This window comes from Microplitis demolitor, chromosome 8 (assembly GCF_026212275.2).
Source record: "Microplitis demolitor isolate Queensland-Clemson2020A chromosome 8, iyMicDemo2.1a, whole genome shotgun sequence".
NCBI lineage: Eukaryota > Metazoa > Arthropoda > Insecta > Hymenoptera > Braconidae > Microplitis > Microplitis demolitor.
This window is the reverse complement of record NC_068552.1, coordinates 9,621,867-9,649,106: the sequence shown is the minus strand read 5'-3', so window position 1 is coordinate 9,649,106 and position 27,240 is coordinate 9,621,867. Positions and strand designations below refer to the sequence as shown.

Sequence of the window (27,240 nt, the reverse complement as noted above, 5' to 3'; positions counted from 1 at the left end):
GACAAAAATGAGCGATAGTTACATTACGTAAACCGTTTTTAAGATAACTATTCAAGATAAATTGGAGTTAGTGTCGGCTGGAAGCCACCTACTAATAATAATAATGATTTTAAGTGGGTCCAAATTCGTGTAGGCTAGTTGCCACCGAATAATAAACCCAATAAATTATATAGTCAAGTTTACGTAACAATTGAATTTATAATTTCTACTATCATAAGTTTAATAAATTCATATTTAAAAACTTGACCGCCATTATCGATCACTAGTATTGATGTGTAATATTAGTTTATCACAGTAGAGGTCACCTAGGTAGATATAACCCTTTCCCGCGCGTAAATTACAATTAATTTTTATTCTATATATGATTGATTGATTCTTCGGAAATAATGCTCAATATCGCAACAGGATATGTATTCAATTGTATTTTTAGCATAAAGTGCATCAAATAATATTTACTGTCATTTTTACGATATAACTTGCTGGTAACAATACAACTACGTCATAGTGTAATAGACCAATCAGGACTCAAGTTTTAGGCCTTATGCTTTCTCATTGGTTGTCCAAACTAGACTCAGAGAATTATTTACTCAAGAAGATAAAAATTTCTCAACTTAAATCTCAAAAGCCGTCTAGACACGTTTGGCGTTGGCCACGAGTTTTCGTAAGATTGTTTTATTATTAAAAAATAATATTAGTTATTTATCAATCTATTTAATAAATATACAAAACTCAATAATCAAACAATATATATATATATATATATATATATATATATATATATATATATATATATATATATATATACTTATAATAATATATGTATTTATAATAAAATGATACTAGTCTAGTATATATATATATATATATTTATATTTATTAGATTTCATACATTGCTGATTGTTTTTTATATATTTCTATTCAGTAGAAAAGTTAATAATAATTATAATTAAAATTATAATATTTATTGAAAAAACAATCTTTTTTAATATATATATATATATATATATATATATACACATATATTGTATGTTCATTGTTGTATATATTATATAACAATTATGAAAATGAGTAACTTGGAAAAATGTTGATGTGTAGTCTAAATTTAATGCTAGTATATCCTTCTTATAATTAATAATTATTTTATGTTTACAGGATACTGCACAAAAAAAATCGGTCTGTCGGTTGACCCTGCGGGTATAGAAAAAATTTTGAATAATTTATATGAGAGTGAAAGTAGTTTAATATGGAATTATAATAATAATATCACATGCATTTATTGTATGAACCATCTATATTTACTTTTTTAGGAATATTTATTTTATATGGATCTTGTTAAGGATTTAACATATTTAAAACTATTAATATTATTAGATACATATATTGATTATTACTTATATTTATTTTATAAAAATATTTTTATGAATTTAACATATTAAAAACTATTGATGTTATTAGATGCATGTATTGATTATAAAAAAAATATTATTAGATACATATAAACCACACTACAACTATTGTAATCAATACTTATCAATGAATTGTCGATTTCTTAAGCATAATCAATAAACAATACTTTTTTCTATATGAAAGATTTGATAATAATAATGATATATCAAACGAAGATTCTGTTTTTTTTCTTTTTTTCATGCATCTTCCTTAAAATTTATAGTATTATAATTTTCTATAACGAAATTTAAATGTTCTATTTTATTTAACTTAAGTTATCATATTTTAATCCTCTCTTATTTTGTTAGTTGAATGTTATATAATTTATTTAGATTTGTTATTAGAATTTGTTATAAATTGTTAATATTTTATTCAGAATTTTTAATGGTTTATTTATTTATTTGAAATTTATATTTTAATATTGTTTTAAATCTTAACATTTTAATGCTGTAATTTATTTATTTGAAATTTATATTTTTGCTATTGTTATGTCTGATCATCCTCATCCCACATACATACATAATTATGAAATTCGAAAATTTAAACATTTAAAATAAATACTTAATTGAAAATGTTCTGGGAAAACTAAAATAACTTAGAGAAATTTTATCCTTAGTTGTTCGTTATGGAAGAAAAAGATCGTGGGAGCGATGTAGGGGTCCTCTAAAAAGGGCAGCTGCATAACTCCCGCGAAAAGGCCGAACACCACTTTTTATAGTTTTTCTACGAAAACTCGTAAAAGTGGTAATAAAATAGAAAATTTATGTTTCCACTGCTTGGGAGTCCTCCGACCCAAAAAGTGATACTCTCCAGACCACTTTTGGGAAGTAACGGAAATACTTTATTTAAATAAAATAGAAAATTTAAACTAAAAGAAATAAAAGACAGAGTAAAGAAACCTGAAACTTCTAGCGAACAAATAAGTAGATAATGAATGAAATTAAATAAATAAATAAATTTATAAGTTAAAAAAATAAATAATATAATAAACGAAAAAATCAATTAAATTAATTAATTAATGATTGTTCAGTCACGAGCTTGATTAATTTAAATCAAGCTTCGTGCATTTCCGCTCGGTTCGGGAGAAGCCGAGCTCGCTACTAACTGAAGGTCAGAATAGTGCCGGGTCACTCGCTATTTGGGCCCGGCACATACTATTTCTAACTCAGGATCGTGTCAAGACGTCCTGAGAACCCGCTACAAGCTGACCAATCACAAAATTCGCTTCCTGTTGGCGCGCTTTTAAGCCAATGGGAAAATTCGTTATAGGCAGCAAGGCTGCCACGTCGACACCAAGCGTCTCGACGACTCAACGACGCTACCAATTTTCATTCTACAACTAGCTGTCTAACCGCTTCGCTCAGAGATTCTACAACGTGTCTTTGCTACGTGCAACCTCGTGCTTGAACCGCTTCGCTTATTAACTTGTGTGAAACTAAATAAAATCGCTACGCTAAATTATCCTCAATTCTTAGTCAGTAAATCAAGGCTGCTATTTATTGAGAATAAATAAATTATTCTTGTGATAATAAGTTAATTGTTAATTAATTATTATTGAAGTAACCGCTACTGACCACGTGTCAATTTTTATACGTGAATAAAATATCTGAGTTGCATTCGCTTTCGCGTATAAATTTATCTAGTTGCATTCGCTATTGTATATATTTCTCATAATTTTAAGGTGTAAATCAGTGTAAATAAATCTATAATTTAATTTATAATAAAATCTGTGTAATTTTTAATTGTTTAACAAAACTCGCCTAAACCAGATCCATTAGTTTTATTCGCTCATTTTACATTTTGGTCCTTCGAGCCGGATTTGGCGAAATTTAAACAATTAAAAATTATTTAAAAAAAAAAATTGTGAGAAAAAAAGTGTAGTGTCAGTTCTGTGTCGTGAAAATCGCTAAGTGCCGTGGGCATTGCTGAGCACTGCTAGAGTGCTGCCCAGGGTGATCTATTTTACACACCGGTGTAAAAAGACTTTTAAAACAGAAAAGATCGAAAACTTAGCGTCAGTTTCACGTCATCGCGTCCATTTTGTGTGCCACGTATTAACAAGATGACGCCGAAGCTCAAATCGCTCTTCAAATGCAACGCATCGACACGATGCGCAATATGTCCAACCGCTTGACTGACGCTGTACTCGCTACCCAAAGTGCCGCCGCCATTGACGCTGAACTCGCCATCCTGACGGATTTGTGGAACCGCTTCAATTCGACTCACGAGAGGCTATACGAAGACGTACCTGAGATCACTACCAACGAATATCATACAGGTAACGCTTATGAATCCGCTAACGTTGCTTATACCTCTCTTAGAGTGAGACTCAGCGCTGCTAGACCCGCTCCAGAACCTGCTCATGAAGTTCAGCCCGCTAATCATGATCAGACCGCTTACTTTGGTGGAGTTCACAAGTCTAACTTGCCACAAATCAAGCTGCCAACTTTCCAAGGGTCGTATGACGAGTGGGACTCGTTCAAGGACTTGTTCACGTCTCTCGTCATTAATGAAGATTCGCTAACTGGGTCTCAGAAGATGCATTACCTGAAGACGCAGGTAAAAGGTGAGGCCGCTGCATTACTCGCTAATCTCCAGATCACAGATGACGCTTTCCAACCCGCTTGGGAGTTGCTGAATACTCGCTACACAAATCCACGTCGATTGCTCGATATGCATATCGATGATTTGCTGGATCGCCAACCGCTAACTTCACACTCTGCTGCTGATTTGGACGCACTGTTACTCGCTAACAAAAAATCGCTGGACGCTATCGCTGCATTGGGAATTCCAATTGGTGAGTTGGACCCCTTTTTAATTCGTTTGACTGTTCGCTGCTTGCCTTCAGATCTGAGGGTGGAATGGATGGCTTCGCTTGGGTTATCCAATGAGTTTCCCACTTACCAACAGCTGCACGATATGCTCAAGGCCAAGGTTCGTGCGTGGGAAAACTCAGAGATTGGCGCTAAAATAACCTCAACGCAAGTTAAGAGTACCAGTGAGAGACCACTATCACCAAAGTCTTACGCTAAGTCAGCCGCTACAACCAAACAAGTTAAGTTTGGGAGCAGTAAATCCGCTACTCCTGCTAGATCAACGCCATCTACATCCACCGGTTCCGCTAGCTACGTCGCTTTCACTCCCAAGGAGCGTACGAGTGAACCGGGCATGTGCCCAATCTGCAGGGAGAAGCACTTCGTTCTATTTTGCCCCAGCTACCAGAAGGCGTCGCCACTGAACCGAAGGACGATTGTTCAGCATTACCGCTTATGCTTTAACTGTTTGGGACGCCATCGCTACGCTGACTGCAGGACTAAGCAGAAGTGCCGCCATTGTGATCAGCCACATCACACGTCGACTCATCTTGACGATGGTGCTGCCGCTAAACCAGCACAGGACGCTCCTGTAGCTGACCCAGGTAACAAATAGTTCCAATTTTGGTAACTTTTGTTTTGAATTCGCTAACTTAGTCTGCTTTCAGCTCATTCGCTCAATGTTTTACTCGCTACCGCTATTGTTAAGTTGAATTCGCTAACAGGAAGTACATGTACAGCCCGTGTACTTATTGATCAAGGATCGGAGTTATCCTTTGTGACGCATTCGCTAATCAAGAAGCTGGATATTCAACTCAGTAAAGCAGCTGTACCATTACGTGGAATTGGTAATGTGTCAGCTGGGCATTCGCTTGGGTCATGCAAGATGACGCTGCATTCGCTACACAACAACGCTTCTATTACCATCCAAGCTCATGTGCTTGCTCTATTGACGGTAAACTTACCGTCATTTACGCTAACTAAGAAGAAGAAATGGCCGCATATAACTGGGCTACAACTCGCTGATCCAGACTTCTTGACATCAAGACCTATTGACATCATTCTGGGTGCAGCACCAGCTGCACATATAATCAACGCTAAAATACGAAAAGGAAGTGAAAATGACCCAATCGCTCAGTCAACATCACTTGGTTGGATCATATATGGATCTGTGGACACCGCTACATCAAAATTGACCGCTCATGGTCATCATGTCGCTGTTGATGATCAACTACAAGACTTGTTAACCAAGTTTTGGTACCAAGAAGAGCCACAGACAGAATTCGCTACACGCTATACTGAAGAAGAAGAAGAGTGTGAACAACACTTTGTCAATACACACTACAGACAGTCTGATGGTCGATATGTCGTTCGCTTGCCGCTTAAATCTTCGCCAAGTCAACTGGGTGATTCGCTTAGAGCTGCACAATACGCCTTACTACGTCTGCGCAAACGATTGGAAGCTGATCCAGTCTACAAGAAGTTGTACTTCGACTTCCTGAAAGAATATGAAGACTTGGGACACATGAAACGCATTAAGTTAAAGGATTTACCACCGAACAGCTACCTGTTGCCTCATCATGGGGTTCTGAAAGAGCAGAGCACTACCACCAAGCTCAGAGTGGTATTCAATGGGTCCTGGAAAACTACATCTGGCGTATCTGTCAACGAGATACTTCATGTGGGCCCAAAGATCCAAGTTGACATCAGTGATGTACTTATTCGCATTCGGTGCCATCGCTATTTATTCTCTACTGACGTTACAAAAATGTTTCGTCAGATTGCAGTTGACAAGGAAGATCATCATCTACAGTGCATACTCTGGTTTGACGAAGATGACATCCCAATAGTATTTGCACTCGCTACTGTTACTTATGGAACAACATCGGCTCCATATCTCGCTGGAAGAGCACTCTTACAACTCGCTGAAGACGAAGGGAAAAAATTTCCGAAGGCTGTCGAACCGCTAACTAATACACGCTACGTTGACGACATCTATGGAGGTGCAGATGAACTCGCTGAGGCAATCCAAGTTGCTCTCGACACAAAAAATATGTGCGCCACAGGATGTTTTCCGCTTGCCAAGTGGGCAAGTAATTCAACTGAATTACTTTCTCAAGTCGCTCCAAGTGAAACCCAAGAAGATACACCAAGAGAGCTTGGGGATACTACAGTAAAAGTGCTCGGGCTAACCTGGAATTCAACACAGGATAAATTCCAGTTCGGATATTCGCTTCCAGAAGCATCACCAACAACTAAACGCACAATTTTATCTGAAATTGCTCGCTTGTTTGACCCACTGGGTTTCTTGGCACCGATTATCGTGAGAGCCAAGATGTTCATGCAGAAGCTCTGGCTGCAGAACTTTGACTGGGATGCTACGCTATCACCGTCGCTTCTTCAAGAATGGAATTTGTTTCGAGATGAACTACATCAGATCTCGAAGATTCAGATACCTCGCTGGAATCATGTTAAAAATGGTGTATCAATTGAATTACATGGATTCTCTGACGCTTCACAACTCGCTATGGCTGCTGTAGTTTATCTAAAAGTTACTGACGCTACTGGAAGCTCCAATATCTCGCTAGTGTGTGCCAAAACACAAGTTGCACCACTGAAGCCTATAACTATACCAAGAATGGAGCTCAATGCCGCTGTCTTACTCGCTCAACTGATACTCTACGTCAAGAAGGTTTTGAAACTTGAAAACGTTCCAGTTTTCATGTGGACAGACTCCGCTGTATCCTTAACGTGGATACGAAACAACCCAGCTAGATGGAAAGTCTACATTCGCAACAGAGTTACCAAGATTCAAGAATCGCTACCAAGTGTCAACTGGGATTTTGTTCCTGGAAAACTTAACCCAGCTGACTGCGCTTCAAGAGGTTTAACAGCAGCCAAACTAGAACAGCATTCGCTATGGTGGACGGGACCAAAGTGGCTCAGTCAATCAAAAGATAACTGGCCATCTTTTGATATCCCTACGCAGACGGTATCACATCTTGAAGAACGTCCAGGTCTGGTTTTTACCATCTTCAAGGCAGATTCACACCCGCTATACACGCTACTAGAAAAATTCTCTAAGTTGTCACCTTTACTTCGCACGCTTGGAATCTGTCTTCGTGCCATCGCTAAATTTAAAAAAGTGCCACAGTCCACACTGGACACACCACTCTCTACAGTTGACCTGGAACTCGCTAAGACTTTGCTGATCAAGTATACTCAAAGTCAGTACTATTCGCAAGAGCTGAAACTATTGAAGGATGGTGATTCTCTACACCGAAGTCATCATCTCGCTAAATTGATTCCCTACGTCGACTACAACGGAGTACTCAGAGTTGGCGGTCGCTTGAAGAATTCGCTGCTGGATGATGAACAGAAAAATCCAGCTATTTTACCAAGGTCATCACGCTTAAGTACGCTATTGATAGATCATTCGCATCGAAGAACATACCATGGGGGAACTCAATTGACTCTCGCTGATCTACGGAGATCTGTCTGGATAGAAGGTGGTCGAGTTCCAGTCAGATCACACATTCTTCGCTGCGTCGTGTGCACGAGACATAGAGGTGTTCGCGCACAACAATTAATGGGACAATTGCCATCCGCTCGTGTAAGACCATCTAAAGCATTCTTACACACTGGAATAGACTACGCTGGGCCAGTAACACTGAAGACTTTCCAAGGTCGAGGTGCCAAAACCTATAAAGGATGGATCGCTGTGTTTGTATGTCTCGCTACGTCCGCTATACATATTGAAATTGTCACCGATTACTCTACTGACGCTTTCGTCGCAGCATTTAGAAGATTCACTAGTCGAAGAGGCGCCTGCAGTATCCTATACTCGGACTGTGGTACAAATTTTGTAGGAGCAGACGCCACGCTAAAGAAAGAATTCGCAGCAGGATCGAGACAGCTAAAAGAACTTCAGTATTTACTCGCTACAGATGGCACAGACTGGAAGTTCAACCCACCAAGTGCTCCCCACTTGGTGGCAAGTGGGAAGCAGCCGTAAAGTCAATCAAGTTCCATCTCATACGAACTATTGGTGAATCGCTATTGACTTACGACCAACTCGCTACAGTCTTAACACAAATTGAGGCTGTGTTAAATTCAAGACCGATCGCTCCTCTATCTGAAGATCCTGCAGATTTAACCGCTCTAACTCCTGGACATTTTCTCATCGGTGAACCACTAATCGCCGTACCTGGGCCCTCGCTACTGGAAAATAATTCAGCTACGTTGTCACGCTGGCAACAATTACAACAAATGTTCCAGAGATTTTGGAGTAGATGGTCATCAGAGTACCTGCAACGTCATCAGTCTATTTCGAAGTGGCATAATCCGCAAAACAACATCAAAGTGGGTTCATTAGTCTTGTTGACTGATGAAAGATTCCCACCATCAAAATGGCCGCTTGCTCGAGTACTCGCATTACATCCAGGCAGAGATGGCCTGACTCGAGTAGTCACGCTGAAGACTGCTACCACGGAACTTGTACGACCAATCGCTAAGCTGTGTGTACTACCAGTGCACTCTCCAGAAGACAATCCAGTCGACACAGTCGCCAGCGCTGGGGAGAATGTTCAGTCACGAGCTTGATTAATTTAAATCAAGCTTCGTGCATTTCCGCTCGGTTCGGGAGAAGCCGAGCTCGCTACTAACTGAAGGTCAGAATAGTGCCGGGTCACTCGCTATTTGGGCCCGGCACATACTATTTCTAACTCAGGATCGTGTCAAGACGTCCTGAGAACCCGCTACAAGCTGACCAATCACAAAATTCGCTTCCTGTTGGCGCGCTTTTAAGCCAATGGGAAAATTCGTTATAGGCAGCAAGGCTGCCACGTCGACACCAAGCGTCTCGACGACTCAACGACGCTACCAATTTTCATTCTACAACTAGCTGTCTAACCGCTTCGCTCAGAGATTCTACAACGTGTCTTTGCTACGTGCAACCTCGTGCTTGAACCGCTTCGCTTATTAACTTGTGTGAAACTAAATAAAATCGCTACGCTAAATTATCCTCAATTCTTAGTCAGTAAATCAAGGCTGCTATTTATTGAGAATAAATAAATTATTCTTGTGATAATAAGTTAATTGTTAATTAATTATTATTGAAGTAACCGCTACTGACCACGTGTCAATTTTTATACGTGAATAAAATATCTGAGTTGCATTCGCTTTCGCGTATAAATTTATCTAGTTGCATTCGCTATTGTATATATTTCTCATAATTTTAAGGTGTAAATCAGTGTAAATAAATCTATAATTTAATTTATAATAAAATCTGTGTAATTTTTAATTGTTTAACAAAACTCGCCTAAACCAGATCCATTAGTTTTATTCGCTCATTTTACAATGATAAATAAATAATTAAGTAGATAAATAAATGATGGAATACATAAATTAAGAAATTAACAAATAATTTAGTTAGTAAACAAATCAATAATTAAACCAATAAACGAATAAATAAATAAGCTAATTAATGAATAGATCATTACGAAAGTATATCAATAAATAAATAAATTAACAGATAAATAAATAAAAAAACAAATAAATAAACAAATAGATAGGTACATAAACAGTTAAGTAGAGGTAAGCTAGAGAGAGGGCAAAAGAACCCGCCTAGGACTAATGCGGAGGGGATGGTGCGACCCCCGAAGTATTGGGTCCTACACAAGTGGGAAGAAAGTCAAGGCCAGGATGATTTTCTATTGGGTCTGATTTTCCCCCGAACAAATAATGAAACAACGCCTTCTCGTTTTTCTGTGAGACTCTGAAGTTTAACCAAAGGAGTCAGTCTAAAAATTTGGTTCAAAGTGAACGGTTGGATAATAGAGAATATAAGAGTAGGCAGGTAGCCACCTGATAGTTACAGAAAATCATATTTAGAATAAATAATCAGAGTAGGCAGGTAGCCACTTGATAGTTACAGAAAATCATATTTAAAGTAAATAATAATAAAATCATAGTTGAAAGAAAAGGATCTCACAAAAAGGGAGAAGGGCCGTACCACTACCTAGCTGTTCTGGACTAAAACAAACCTGTAAACCGAGTAAGTCAGAAATTTATCCATTGTAATGTCTTCTTTCAATATAATTATATAAATTGATAGCATGAATTAAAATATTGATTAATCACCTTCATTCCAAGATTTCACCGATCCCCGGTCTATTAGTCGCGAGACTAGGACCGAAAATTATATTATTTTTAAAGTCCGATTTTTAAGTAGGTCGAGTTTCTCGCTTATAATTTGGCATCCTTAATACCGTTGTCATATTATAGTCAGGACTCAAAGCCTGCTTTTATTGTAAATCTGACGTAACACTATTATTTTAAATCTTAACATTTTAATACTTTATTTTATTCATTTGATTTCGGTAATATTTCACTTTTAACAATATTTAAAATTTATCAATCTTTACTATCTAACTGAAAACATTTCATTCTTTATTTATTTAACCATCTATTTGTCTAGACATTTTAATTTATTTTTAAATGGTTTTTAGTTTGGGAAACACATTAAAAATACATTACAATCGTACTGTTTATTCTAAGTCTTATTTTAGAGTGCAGTTGCGATAAGAAAGTGCGTCAACTGCCACTCTGGCCTTGATGAGGATTAAAACTTTCTATTGTCTGTTATTTCGTCTATGGCATATTCTTATTTTTGAACTATTGGTATTTTTCGATATTTAAGTATTGTTTGCTTAGTTTTTTCTTATTGCAAGTCATGTAGATCTACCGAAATTCCGCCTGATAACGTGCCAGCTGCACCCTGACTTTGAAATTTTATGAGAGTTGACAAAGGAATAATAATTTTAGTATTAGATGGAAAATATTCTGAAATATTATTTCCCCAAAAAAATAATTATGATTTAACAAAAAAACATGTCCGATCGGTCGGACATAACACAATATTTTCATATACCTCACAAATATTTTTTTCTTTAAATCATTTAAACAAATTCTTTTTAAAGTTCAGAATATATTAAAAATTAAATAACATATGAAAAAAATTAATAAACAAATATATTTTTGTTGGTAAAATATTTGAAATAAATACTATTGAATACATATCCTGTTGCGATATTGAGCATTATTTTTAAAAATGAATCAATCATATATATCGAATAAAAATTGATTTTTATTTACGCGCGGGGAAGGGTTATATCTACCGAGGCGACCTCTACTGAGATAAACTTATATCACACATCAATACTAGTGATCAATAATGGCGGTAAAATTTTTAAATTTGAATAAATTAATGATAGTAAAAATTTCAAATTCAATATGTATTTTTTTTCTTCAAATCAATCGATTTTCTTTTTAAACTTCATAATATTTAAAAATTAATAAAGAACTATACTTATGGCGGTTAAAATTTTAAATTCAAAATATTACACTTACCTGATAAATATATATATATAAATATATTTTCTTTTCAAATCAATCGATTTTCTTTCAAACTTAAAGATATATTAATAATTGAATTAATTATTTTTTATGGATAAGTTAATTTTTCATAAATTATAATTAACTTAATCTATTGTAGATTAAAAATCGAAAATTATAATTGTAAATTAAAAATTTTTTTTTTATTGAATGTTTATAAACTACTCTTTTAACATTTTTTAGATTATCAAGTGCACATGAATAATTATTATTATTCTTTAATTGTTGATGATATTTACAGAAAGTCATCTAAATCTTTTACTCATAACTTTTTTTTCACAACCTTAAAACTAATTTTACAATTATATATTTATTCATTTACAACTATTTACATAAGTTTTCTTTTTTGAATTATTATCTCATCATCATCATCATCATCATCTACAATAATTTTCTTATTTTTATAGCCCCATGGTAGGGTGTCGTGGCTACCATCAATGAGCTGGCGCTTATCATCAGCCAAGCTCAATGCATTTTTATTTTGTGCAATTGTCTTCACATTATGCTTGTTTGATTTAATTAAATATTGTTTTTTTTGTTAATGTGACATGATTCTCAAGTCATTGCATAAAATCATCAAACGTGATTGTCCTTAAAGTAGGACCCTTGACTCCCTTTGCACGTTTTTTAGCTTTTGTGTTATTATATGTTTTAAATGCATATAATTTAGCCCTGAGTCCAGTGAATTCAGTCATGATTTCACCATTATTTTCATCCTTCATTAGACCCAGGACTTTTTTATTAGCTAATGGCATATTATAAACCTTATCTTCAGGGTAGTCAGAGGTGTCGAACTTTGAGATATCACGTTTGATGATTTTATAGATATCTGGTACAGTGAAATGATAGATGAGACTGTCTGTATCTGTGTACATTAATTTGGACTCATCGTTTTTAAAGTTCTTTTTTACATAGTTATAATGAAAATCGTAAATTAATGTTTTGGATAAATCTAAAATACAAAAGCACACATCGATAGGTTTATTGAAACAGACTTTAACTTTTTTCATCTCAACAATTACAATATCTTTATCAAACATGGTAACACTATGGAAATTTGGCTTACATATCAATTCTTTGACACCGTATCTACCCTCCCATTCGGTTTTTAATTGCACATCCTTATGCTTTCTTACTTTTTCCATAGTCTTACCAAATACAGCGTTGTTCATGAGTTTATAAAAATTTTTTTCAAATTCGTTTTTTGCTAATTTTTCACAGTCAGTGTTTTTATCAATATATGATTTTAGCCAAGGTGATTGGTTAAACTTTAGTACTCTGTGGACTTTTGTTAATTTTAATTCTAACTCTAGACATTGTTTTAAATTTTTATAATGTATTATATAATTTTTTTTATTATAAAAAGTTGTTGATAATTTTGAGTGTTTGGATCCTGGCGGTACAAAGTGCTCAGGACACAAAGGCAAGTCCTTGTGAAGCTCATGTAAATCTTCTGGATACTCTAAGTCTACTTCTAATATATAACCTGTATCATAATTATCATTTAAAAATTTATTTACATTATCATCAACATTTTCCACCCACTCAAATGAACCAATCGGCAGTGGCACACTCATTGCTGCACCATACAAGTTATTTACATCATAGTACATTAAATATGATTCAGCTGTGCTTGGATCAAAGTCCTCACCCATGTACCGATTGTTTGCAGCAGCATATCGGTTTGTACACTGTGAGACTCCGCCTCTGATGCCTTTTTAAATAAAAAGTACCATTTCAGGATCAGTTAAAAGCTGAAGTTCCACACCAGTGTATTTTAGCATTGCATCATTAGATAGACCAGGAGCAGTATAGTAGTGTAACGGGTCTAGATTATAAGTTTTGAAGCAGCTTTGTTTAAAATTTTCAAACACATCTGCTAGAAGAAGTACATCAGTTTTAAGATATAAATCTGAGTACTCTCCTAGTGTGTTGATGTTAAATTTGTTCCAGACTAGCTGAGTAAAAAAATAATCCTCATCAGAGACACTTTTATTTGTTAATTTTAAGAAGAATGATACTTAATCAGGCAATTGTTTGTCATTAAGTTTGTCAATGCTTGAAATATATTCATAAGGAAATATGCCTTTGCAAGTAACTAATTTAAATTCATCTGGATCAGGATAGTGAAGTTTTGTTATATAAGCTTTTCATCATCACCAAGATAAGAAGCTAATTTTTCAAGGCTTGACGTCATAAATCTGAATGAGTCTATGAAGCGTAATGACACTGAAATATTTTCTATTGATTTTGTGAAAGATATATATATTTTTCTTTATTAATTGGTAGTAAAGTTACATCACCTTTAATTAATGTAGCTAGACTTTTAATTAAAAAATGTGAATTATAGCCGGATAAATTGTGAAATACTATGGGTAAAACATGAGACTTTGGATAATTGACATTACAAGATATATGAGCTGGACCGCGATAATTTCCAGTGAAATGACAGTGATCATAACACTTATCTGTATTTGTAGTAATTATTTTTTCGCACATATGACAAACAGTTGCCTGATTATGAGTCTCTTGCTGCTGTTTGGTGAGTGGTTTCATTAGTATAGGATTTTTTAAATATCCTTCATACTCGATAGCTAATTTTTCTAACTTTAAAATAAACCAATCAATACAAAATTTTGAACGATTTAATTCAAATTTAGATAATTTCTTATCATAACTGCAGTGTTGATAAAATGCTACACTGTGTGGAATATGCTTTTGAGTTTCATCATCTCCTTGAGTCGTTTCTCGTGTACATTCTAAGTCTGCATATACAACAAACGGTACCGTGTCTTTATATCGGTAGTTTTTAAATTTTCAAATTTTATCTTTGCCCTTGGGAAATGTCATATGGACTTTATTCATTTTAAAACAGTCAGCTTTGCGATTTTGATATGAATAATAATATCTGAAATGATTCAAGCATCTATCACAAAAAAATAATTTGCTGTTTGCCTTGGAAACTTGTGATTTGACTAGTCTTGAAAGATCTTTGATCAAAGCAAAGTGAAATTTAGGTTGAAAATTTTTAATATCAAAATCTGATATATTTAATTTAATATTCTGCTGTACCATTAAGAGATAAATAACTTTTTTATCAGACTTTAAGAGTTTACTTAGATATACAGGAATTATTGTACTTTTATCGGTTTTTTTATTGCAAAATTCCGACTCGATACCGTAGACATTAATTGGTAAATTATTTAATTTTTCAAATTTGGGGATATCATTTAAAGTGATTGGAAATTTTATACGTTCATATTTTAATATTGAGCTAAAGTGAGGATAAAATGTTTTTTTTTTACAGGATGACTATTAGTAGCAGGATGTAATGCTGCAACAACGCTCCATAAAAAACAGTGTTCATCAAAATTTTGAATATTTAATACTGCTTTTTTTGCCTGGATGTCCTTGGGTAGTTCCACAAACGTTGAATCTCCAGCTTGAAGAGGCGCATATCTCGACATTGTAATGATTAAACTGTGGATTTCAGTTAAACTCCATCCAGAATCCTTTTGATTGAATTCCTCGACTTTCTTCAATAATTCATCGTTGACATGATCCTGATACCAAATAGCAAGAGATGTTTCGGGTAAAATGTCTCGGCTCTTTGTGTTGAATGACTTTGTTTCTTCGATGACATTATCAGCTTTTACATTATACAATTTGCAAATCAATTCAACATTTACTTTAAGCCCAGCAACATCTCTGAGCATATTTTCAACTTTTTCAATGATAACGTCTCCAGCATCATCAAGAAAAGCACGAAGATCAGTATGAGCTTGATTTATCACGCATCCTGATCTAATATTATTTGAGAATGCGTTTTCAAGATCTTGCCACTTGCTGAGAGGACGGTTTGCACGCAAGTCACCACCAGTTACTTCTCCACTCAATTGTGCAAAATAATCTGCATACCAGTACAAAAGTACAATATTTGCTCGTACACTTCTTCTGACTTGAACATTTATTTGCGGATCTAGCAAGATCTCGTTGAAGTAATTAATTGTATCAGCGCACACTTAATAACACTTTTGACAATGTTCTTTAGCTAATGGCTGATCATGTAAATCATTAAATGATTTAATTATTGAATCTACTGAACACTGAAGCGCCGCAATAAAATCGTTTTGTGTCATTTTTCAAAAGTTCACTTAAAATTATTTTTCAACAGTTCATCACTAAAGTCACTGTTTATATTTGCACTTGAAATTGTTTATCACTAGTATTGTTTATACATAAATTAATTAGTTTAGTGAAAAAAATTTTTAAAAAATCACTAAGATTGTTCATTAAAAAATTATAACCAAAACACTAAAACTATTTATATATTGTTCGAATAAATACTTAGAAATTGTTTATCACTACACTAGGATAATATATATCAATAAATTTTTAAAAAATCACTACGATTGTTCATTTAAAAATTTGTCACTAAAATTATTTATATATTGTTCAAATAATCATTTGAAAAATTGTTTATTAAAAATTTTTTTTTGGTATAAAATAATTTTTAGAAAAAAATTTTAAAACGCACACACAAAGAACTTCAAATCGTTAGAGATATTTTGATCGGAGATTCGTACTTCGTTGGGTGAACTCGTACTTCTTTGTTGTGAAGTATGCTCTCGCATGGTGTTTTTATAGGTGGAGGATGGTTCATCATTTGCGCAGTATAAATTTTCTAGTTCTCAAAAGTACCAACCTTATAAAATAAAATTACCAGAAACTTGCGAAAAATTCCTAGAAAATAACTAAGTACCAACCTTATAAAACAAAATCCTCTAGAATGTTGGCAAAAAAATTCCTAGATCGTATCAACATAACCTAAGATCTAAATGGCGTGACGATGAGATTGACGTCATCTATTACGCAGTTAAAAATTTAACTAGATGAGCCATGATCTAAAAATAGAATCGAGTGAGTCATCATCTAAAAATAAACATTCTACTGCGCAGTTAAAATAACATTGGAAAGTTTTTTTCTCGGAACTGGATTAGTCATCATCTAAAAATAAACAATTGACTACACAGTTAAGAATAGAATCAATTAAGAATATTCGCTGTTGCTAAAAAATAATGTTGTAAAATCTTGCAATTTCTGAGTAATGCATGATAATTTTTTTTGAGAATGAGTCACATATTCATTCAGTAACTTCAAGAAAACACAAGCGCGAAAGTTTCAAACTTAATTCAAAATGGCAGACATGGTTATAATATTAGATTGAAAATGCCAGGAATAGGCATAATATTTAATCCAAAATGGCGGACATAGGTATAATATTTAATCCTAAATGGTGGACCGAGCATCGATTTTATTAAAAATTCGCGCTCAAAATATATATGAGGCGCCATCTATCATAACATGAGCTCAAAGCGGCGGACGATTATCATAAAACGGGCCCTAGATAAGCACAAAATAATGTCAATTAGCGTCAAAGTAATGTCAAAAAGGTGGACAAGAATTCAAAATGGCGGACTAACATTGATTTTTCGAAAATTCCCGCTCAAAATATATACGAGGCGCCACTCATAATAATATGAGCTCAAATTGGTGGATAAGAGCTCATAAATGAGCTCAGACCGTAAAAAGGCCCCAGATAAACACAAAATGATGTCAATTAGCTCCATAATGATGTCAAAAAGGCCTCGGATAAGCACAAAATTATGGCAATTAGCGTCAAAATAATGTCAAAAAGGACCCAGATAGCCACACCAACAGTCAACATCTTATCGCCAGTTGATAACTTACCATCCGTCGATACAACATATCGTGACCATCTTGCCCCTGGTGGCCCAGAACTCCTCTTGTTTATCTACTAAGCGTATCCCAGGCCTTTCGGCCGCTTTAGATAAATTTTTCCGTGTTGTAAAATTGTAATTTCAGGCCTTGCGACGACGAATTACTTTACAGTGAATGGTTATTGAGAAAATTGAAAAGAAACGGATTATTCTTTCATGCGTAAAATCGAGTGAATATATTTTTGATAAAAGTAGTAAGAAAATTTATCAGTGAAAAATTAATTAATTAATAATGAAATTAAAACAAATATTAATTAATTAATAAATATAAAGTGAATTAAATAAATCAGTGGAAATTAATAAAAATTAAATAATCGTGAAAATTTTATATTGGAAATATTATTTGTGAAAATTTTAGATTGAAAATTTTATTAGTAAAATTTTTATATTAGAAATATAGAGTTCTAGTAATTGGATAAAAGTTAGTGATGTCATTAAGTACAAAATAAAATAGAGTTCAAAGTAAAGTCAGTAGTTTTAAGTAAAGTTAACTGTGTCTGTGATTAAGGTCCGGTGGACGGGTCAAGTTGTTTTAAATAATTATATATCCAAGGAATGATTTTAAAAGTAATAATAAAGTTTAGCGGCCACGGGACGAGATAAATTTCAACGTGGGTGTGTGGGTGTGGAAAACGTTCAGTGGACGCATATTAGTTTGCCATAAGAAAAACGTCCAGGGGACAAAAATTTAATTTGTCATAAGTAACCGTCCGGGAGACGAGATAATAATTAGTTTGTCATACGGAAAATTTAGTTTGTCAAAAGGAAATTTAGTTTGTCATAAGTAATGATAAGACGTCAAAATCTCGATTTTTGCCGGTTTCGGCCCATTTTTAAGGCTAATGTATTTCTGGCTAGGAATTAATAGCTTTCATTAATTGCTTCTATCATTTTAAAATGATAGAAGTCACTATTGAGATGGCTGGGCAGTTGTTTCCGTCTAACTTCATATACCCGCATTTTTTCTATAAACATGAGGACAAAATTTTGATTTTTGCCGGTTTTGGCCAATTTTTTAGGCCTATGGCTCTCTGGCTAACAATTAATGGCGTCTGATTATTGTTTATATCATTTCGATTGTATAGAGGGTCGCTCTCAACGCGCCTGAGCAGTTCACTAGCCTAATACTTTATAATTTCTTATTTTTTTCTATGCATATAAGGTCGAAATCTGGATTGTGGCAAGTTTTGTCCCATTTTTAAGGCTTATGGCCTTTTGGGTAAAACATCATGGCTTCCATGGTGTGACGATTATTCGTCCCAAGACAATTCATCACGGACAATTTATCCCCGCGACAATGCATCTGTTGACAACTCTACCCCGGCAATTCGTCCCTCGCGATTATTCATCCCTACGACAATTCATACTTTTAGAAATAATCTATATATTATTATTCCTTATCACTATTATTTTTCTGAAAAATAAGCATAATAGCAGTCCGCATCAGTATTTTATTAAACTATTAATTGTTGTAATTATCGGCCCAAAGAACTTATAATCAATTGGACAGTTAAATATAAATTTATAAACAGCCTCTTTCCACGTGAAGCGTCAACGAACGTATATATTTACTAGGTAATAGCTAATTTGCGTCCGGTGGTTATCGTCGTCTGGAGAACTCTGTCTATTTCACGTTCCGCAGTCCCTTATATTGTTTCAGTTTTAGTTCACTTCCCCGGAAACCTATTCCCACTTTCTGAAACTATGGAAATGACAAACAGATGGGCCTGAGAGATCCATGCGACACCCGGTGACTAGTCGCATGACTAACTCGCAACTTACGAGGTAGTTGGCTGGTTTTTGGCGGAAAAAGCAATTTAAATTCAATTTATTTAATTATATATGTTCATTAAATTTACCCTGTTAAAAAGTTAGGGGCACAAAAACTGCGTAGCCACGTCAAGGGCCGCTTCCTTCACTACGATTATGCTACGAAATATTAATGAAAGCCATGAAGTCTTAGCCAGATGGCCAGAAGCGTCAGAAATTGGTTAAAACTGGCCAAAATCCGGTTTTTAACCTCATTATCTTAGAAAGATATTTGAAAATATAAAATTATCTGGTATCAAATGCTTAGGTACGTCAAGGGCAACCCTCTTAGAAGTTGACATGATGAAAGCTATCAGTGGAAGCCATGATTTCATAGCCAGAGAGCCATAGGCCTCAGAAATGTTCCAACACGGGTCAAAATCCAACGGTCGACCTCTCATTCTTAAAAAAAATTTAAGAAATTATCCAGTGATGGGCCAAAAAACTGCTAAGGCACGTTAAAAGCACAATAGAAAAGATATAAGCAATTAATTGACGCTAAAAATTCTTAGCCAGAGAGCTGCAGGCATTAAAACTATGCCAAAACTTTCACAAATTACGATATTGATCTCAAATTCTTAAAAAAAAAATCAAAAATGTAAAGTTATAAGGCCATCACTGCGTAATCACGTCGAGGGCCACTTCCTTTACTATAAACATGCTACGAGAAATCAATGGAAGCCATAAAGTCTTAGCGACAAGGCCGTTAGCCTCAGAAATTTGCCAAAACTGGCCGAAATCAAGATTTCAATCTCATTATCTCAGGAAAAAATTTGAAAATATAAAATTATAGGGATACAAATGCTAAGACACGTCAAAGGCGACCCTTTTAGAGGTTGAAATGATGAGAGAAATCAATAGAAGCCATGAATTCATAAACAGGATGCCAGGGCCTCAGAAATTTGTTAAAACGTGCCAAAATCCAGATTTCGACATAACATTCTTAGAAAAATATAAGAAATTATAAAGTTATAGGCCAACAAACTGCTCTAGCGCGTTGAGAACTACCTCCTATACAATAAAAGTGATATTCGCAATAATCAGACGCCATTAATTGTTAGCCAGAGAGCCATATGCCGCAAAAATCGAATAGATTGAAAATACGAAGTTAGACGTCAAAAACTGCTTAGACGCCTCAAATGTGACTTCTTTGGTTTTGAAAATGATAGAAGCAATGAATGAACGCTATGAAGTCTAAGCCAGAGAGACCTTAGCCTTAAAAATGGGCGAAAACTGGCAACAATCCAGATATTGACATCTCATTCTAAGAAAAAAATGTAATTATATCAAGTCATAAGCCAACAAACTTCTCAGGCGCGTCAAGGGCAACCTGGTTCGCAGTAGAAATCATGAAATTGATTGATAGATCATATGAACTCTTATCCAGAAAGCCATAGGCCTCAAAAATGTGCAAAAACTAGCAGAATTCCAGATTTTTACCTCATATTCTTAAAAAAAATAAGATATCATTAAGTTATAGGCTAATAAAAGGCTCAAGTACGTTGAAAGCGACCCCCTTAGAAAAAAAATTGATATCAACAATTATTGGAAGCTATGAATTCTTAACCACAGAGCCGTAGGCCTTGGGAGTACGCCAAAACTATCAAAAATTACGATTTCGATCTGACATTCAAAAAAAAAATTAAAAAATGTAAACTAATAGTGCAACAACTGCGTAGCCACGTCAAATGCAACTCTATTCACTGTGAACATACCGAGAGCAATTGATGGAAGCCATGAAGTCTTAGCCAGAGGGCTCTAAGCCTCAGAAATCGGCCAAAACTTGCCAAGATCAGGATTTCAACCTCATAATTTCAGAAAGATAATTGAATATATACTTTTATCAGGCCACATATGCTTAGGCACGTCGAAGGCGAACTTCGTAAAGGTTCTAATGATAAAAGCAATCAACAGAAGTCATGAAATCTTAGCCAGGGAGCCAGAGGCCGCAGAAATGTGTTAATACGAACCAAAATCAAAATATTGACCTCATATTATTTGAAAAAAATAAGAAATTATAAAGTTATGGGTGTGACGGGTGGGCTGACGGCCATCCGTCTAATAATAATTAACAAATAATAGATAGATAAATCAAAAGTTCAGAAGTAATATGTATTATTTGTATGTGATGAAGATTGGGCGTTATACAGCTGCACATCAGTATCACATTACATTAGCCGCACTAAGTCTTACTTTTTATAATATAACACGACGAGCAGATGTTTAGCGTGGTCAGCAGTTTTGACTGTGGGAAGAAAAGAGTTCCGTTGTAGACTGCGGAGGGATATTTTCTTATGCAGCAAGAAAAGAGTTCTCATGGGTAACGGCGGAGTGATATTTCCGAGGTAGAGGATGCAATCTCAGAAAAGAGTTAGTTACTATAGTTAAGCTAATTCGAATAGTCGTCTGCTCGCGCATAAATATTGTATCTCCTTTATTTTACCGCTATAATTATAGATCACTATAAGAATACAATTAACTTCGCTATTGCTAAATAAAAATATTGTATTTGTACCCATATGATTTATACTATCTTAGATTTGTAAAAGAGACTCTCAGGGCCTTTTCTGGGTACTCCCATATTTGGGGACGGCCAAAAAATAAATATCCATATAATTCGCATATAGTCATTCCTTCACTGAGCGACCCACACCCTATATAACATCCTATTAAATTTCTAGAGACGCTGAGATAGGCACGGTAAGTTCGGTTACGCAGTAAGTATATTAAGGTGTAAGCTCACACGTAACAGAAATTTTGGCGCCCAACGTGGTTTTCGCCCAGCGAAGTGAGGTGAGTGAAGTGAATTTTCGGGAATTTTAATGGTGAGTGCCTAGTCAACGCGGCAGGAAACTGTGAGACTGAGATTCTAAATTTTTTCTCCGATAAATAATTAGTGACCGGTATTGTGAGATAGCAAAGAAAGTGTACATATTGAAAACAATACATGGAAGATTTATGGAAAAATATTGAATTGAAATGATAATATGAAAAAATTGATAAGTTGACTTGTAAAATATTGAAAAAAAAGTGAGTTGAATTGAGAAATATTGAAGAATTAGTGAGTGATACCGTTAAATATTGATGAATTATTGGATTATACTGTGAAACATTGAAAAATTATAAAAAGTATTGAATTCAAATTGTAATATGGAAAAATAATTGAATTAAATTGTAGAATATTGAAGGAAAAGTGAACTGAACTGAGGTAGTAGTGAAGATTATTGAATTGAATTGTGAATTATCGAAGAAATATTGAAGATTATTGAAGATTATTGAATTGAATTGTGAATTATTGAAGAAATATTGAAGATTATTGAATTGAACTGTGAATTACTAAAGGAATATCGAAGATCATTAAATTGAATAGTGAAATACTGAAGATTATTGGAAAAGTATTGAATTGAATTGTGAAATACTGAAGAATATTGAATTGAATTGTGAATATTGAAGAAATACTGAGAAATATTGAAAATTTATAAAGAGGTGTTTAATTAATCGCCAAAAATCAGAGATTACTGGGAAACTGCCGAATGAACTGTAAAATTCTCTGAATCAGTGCAGCCGGTTCAAGTGTGGAAATTATACGTCAAAGCCGCCCCGCTAGCGCTAAGTGAGAATAAATACAAAAGTGAGTGAGAAAAAAAGAAGGAAGAAATAAAAAGCGGAATAAGGGATAAAAGGCAAGTTAACGAACAAAAAAAAGGGTGGAAAAGAAGAAAAGAAAATAGCGATCTGTAGTGCCGCTGAGGGGAAAAGCCGTTACCAGGAGTCGGATACGACAGCAGTCTAAGAGGAAATCAAGGTCAACAGGCGGGACTGCTGATAGCAGTATCATTATTCGTCGTGGTGTCTATGTAAGTAGTAAAAATTGAGTCCTTTAACGGTGATAACAGATTGGACCAGCGGCAGTACTGGACTAACTGGCGGTTAGATAATCCGAGTGACTCCCCGTCTGGCTCCGTAAGCTCGAAAGAATCGGTTGAAGACTATTCGTACGAAACTGACATAAAACCTATCGGGGAATTAGTAGACATTTTTGAAAAAAGTCGGGAAAAAACTCATAGTAATTCATTAACTAATAGTAATCCGAATTGCCCTGGTACGTCCTCAGGCGCAATAACGGTAAGAACAATGGCGGAGACTGAAGAGGCTCTTAAAAAGGATAATATTGTTAATGCGGCACATACCGGTTTTTACGGAAGAGGGTATTGTGGAATCATTCATTGATGCTATCGAGTACAGTGCGACGCGGTTGAAGCCTGATGATGATCCAGTATTTATTTTTGAATTGTCGACGCGATTCGAAAGATTGGCCTTAAGTATTATGCATACATTTTTAAGGAAGGTGACGAACGTCAATCAAGTAATTGAGAAACTGCGTCAAAATTTCGGCAGGACGGAAATATTTCATGCGGTAATACATCGACTAGCGGGAATGATTCAAGAGGATAACGAAAGTGTAACAAAATTTGGTGCGCGATTTGAGAGTATAAAAGGGGAGGCTGAGAATAAAATAAGCAGAAGTGGATTAACAGTAGAGCAGAAAGATTATCGAACTAAGGATTTGAATGCGACGGTGCTGGAAACTTTCATTAACGGACTATACGAGAAATTATCGTTTGCGGTCTCGAATAAGGAACCCAAAAATTTGGCGGACGTAATAAAGATTGCCATGGAAGCGGAGATACAGTATGAAAGGACGAATGCGGCGGAAAGAATGAGGGAAGGAAAACTTAAGTACTGGGAGCGGGAACATGCGAGAATAAGGCAGGTGACGCTCGAGGAAGGGGTGAGAGAGGAAGATAATCAAGGAGACACAAAAAATATTGATAAATTGAGACCCAGTGCGGAATTGACGTACAAGATTACTAATGAAAAGATTGCGGACAGTGGAGACAAGCAAAGTTGTTTCAGATGCGGGGAAGTTGGGCATTTTGCACGGAATTGCCCAATTCCAATATAAGGCAAGCAAAATACTTCGGCACTAACGAATCAACAGGAATTCCGAGGAAGAGTTCCACAGCAGCAAGAGCGGTATTATGTGCAAAATGATAGATACAAAGAAAGTGGAAGGTATAATTACAGAGGAAACAGTACTAATTGGCAGAATAATGGTAATTATGGACATGGGCAAAATGGCAACAATTATAATGGGTATCGAAACGGAAATAATTGTGGAAATCAATGGAGAAATTATGAAAATAATGGTTACTACGGCAGAGGCAGAGGTCAAGAAGTTCAAGGCAATTTTAACAGGCGGTGCAGTAATTATGGTAACTCAGATGCAATGGTGACACATTCATTCGAATCACAGCGGCTTAGAAACAGTTTGCCTGGTAATTATGACAATAGATGGGATGGATCACGAGGAGCTAATCAGCAGAACCGGGGAAATCTGATGTCCAACAGGGGCCCGAACGCACGGCCTTTAAACTAGGAAGGGCCGGTGCGATGACACGCTCCGTCGAAACGGCCAATTTAGAAGAAACGAGTAAGAAGCGGATAAATGAAGAGAAAGAAGAAAAATCTGTTAAATTAGTGGGTGCTGCACACATATATTTAAAACTAAGAGCTGATAAAGTACTTGGAGGAACAGGTATCTTGCTCATTGACACAGGCGCAGAGATAAATTTAGTACGACGAGACTCACTAGAATTAAGAACAAAAATTGATAATATGAAAAGAACGCTGATAAAAGGCATAACATCCGATGCTATAACTACTGTAGGTCAAGCTGAGCTGGAGACAGAGGGTCAACGGGTACTGTTTGATGTCGTGGGAGAGGAATTTAATATAAAAGAAGATGGTATATTGGGCCAGCCCTTCTTTTCGGTACAGAACTCGCAAATCGATTTTGGTAATAAAACAGTTTCAATTAATAATACGGAATACGACTCTTTGGAGGACATTATAAGAATTCCGAGAAGGTGTGAAAAATGATAGAAGTAAGAGTTATAAATAAGGTTTCGGAAGGATATATTCCTCGGTGTGATATTGCTCCAGGGATATATTTGGGTGAAGCTATAGTGTCAATCCATCAAGGAGCAGCGTGGATGTATGCATTTAACACCACGGAGAAAGAACATGATTTCGCGATACCGTACGTCGAAGCTGAATTTTTCGAGGAAATAACGGCTGAGGCAGAGGTTCATTTAAAATACGGAACAGAAGCAAGAAAATACAGCGGAGCGAGCAGAGCAGGTACTAAATTCAATAACGATAACACATCTAGATAAAGAAGAGCTAAATACAGTGCGACAAAACATTGAATATGAGCCAAGAGTTTACACATTACCAGGCGAACGAGTGGAGGCAGCAAATGTTCCACCTCATCGGATAAGAACAAAGGACGATAACCCGATTAATATCAAGCAGTATCGCATGCCACATCATTTGAAGGACGTATTAAAAGATCGAATACAAGGAATGATTGATGCTGATATAATTGAACCATCGGATTCTGCGTACAGTTCGCCAGTATGGATCGCTCCTGAGAAACCAAAAGCCGACGGAACTAAAGATTGGAGGTTGGTAATCGATTTTCGAAGGTTAAACGGCAAAACAGTACCAAACTCGTATCCGTTGCCAGACATCCGAGATATTTTGGACCAAATTGGTGATGCTGTATATTTTTCTGTGTTTGATCTCGACTCAGGATTTTATCAGATACCATTGGTGGAGGAAGATCGACATAAAACGGCATTTTCAGTTCCGATGGGACATTATCAGTTTAAAAAGATGGCGATGGGTTTGAAAGATGGTCCACCGACGTTTTAAAGTACGATGGAAAATGAATTGTCCGGATTGCAGGGTGTAATATTATTTATTCATGTCGACGACGCAGTAATATATGCAAGAACATTAGAGGAGCATTGTCAAAAATATTTTCAATTTGTTGATAGACTTCAAAAAGTGGAATTAAGATTAAAGCCGGCAAAAGGTGAATTTTTACGGCGGAAAGTTGCGTATTTGTGACACATAATCAGCGCAGAAGAAGTAAAAATTTGAAAAATTTAAGAGACCAACGGACGAGAAAAAAGTACGGGAATTTCTTGGCCTTGCGGGATATTATAGAAGACTCATCCGGAATTTTGCAAACAAGGCAAAACCTTTAACCGATTTATTGAAAATAGACGCTATTTTCGCATGGGGTGAATCTCAAGAAAAATCATTTAAGATATTGAAAGAAGAATTGTGTGGGGATGAAATGTTGCAGTATCCAAACTTCGAATTACCGTTCATCGTTGCTACAGATGCGTCAGACTTTGCCTTGGGTGCGGTATTAAGCCAAGGCAAACTTGGAAAAGATAGAGCGATAAGTTATGTTTCTCGAGCTTTGTCAAAAAGAGAAAGAAATTACACGGTGACCAAGAAAGAACTATTGGCTATTATATATGCTGTCGACACGTTCAGACCGTATATTTTTGGTAAGAAATTTACGTTAGTTACCGACCATCAACCTTTACAGTGGCTCAAGTCTACTAAAAGCCCCGGTGAGCACATTCGGCGATGGGTAAATCGATTAGAAGAATATGAGTATGAAGTTATCCACCGACCAGGCAAGAGTAACACAAACGCAGATACTTTATCGCGAAATCCAGTGAGAAACGAAAACAGTGAACTATTGGCGATGGTGGAAGTAAATTTTGGCAAAAGAGAGAGAGAGGACACGTCAGTAACGCACTCATCAGCTGATCGAAGAGGGCAGAGAGGAAAGGTCAAGAATTCAAAGAAGAAATTAAGAAGAGCAGACGACCATCAAGATAATACATCATCGGGAGAATCTGATATCGAAATGATGACTGACAAGGGTACGAAGGGAAATGATAAGATGAGTCCAGTCGTGATTACTCAGAATCCGGGCCCGTCGGGTACGCAACAGGAAAAAGAAGTGCGACGAAGGGGACGTCCAA

The 27,240-nt window shown here is 35.6% G+C and overlaps 1 protein-coding gene across 1 annotated transcript; it reads left to right on the top strand.

Annotated features, from left to right (window-relative positions):
• Window positions 1–3,564: 3,564 nt before the first annotated feature.
• LOC103579257 (uncharacterized) lies at window positions 3,565–11,835 on the top strand. Its single transcript, XM_053741548.1, has 3 exons — window positions 3,565–4,864; window positions 4,928–5,844; window positions 11,815–11,835. The coding sequence occupies exons 1-3, from the start codon at window positions 3,565–3,567 to the stop codon at window positions 11,833–11,835; spliced, it is 2,238 nt and encodes a 745-aa protein (XP_053597523.1).
• The last annotated feature ends 15,405 nt before the right edge of the window (window positions 11,836–27,240 follow it).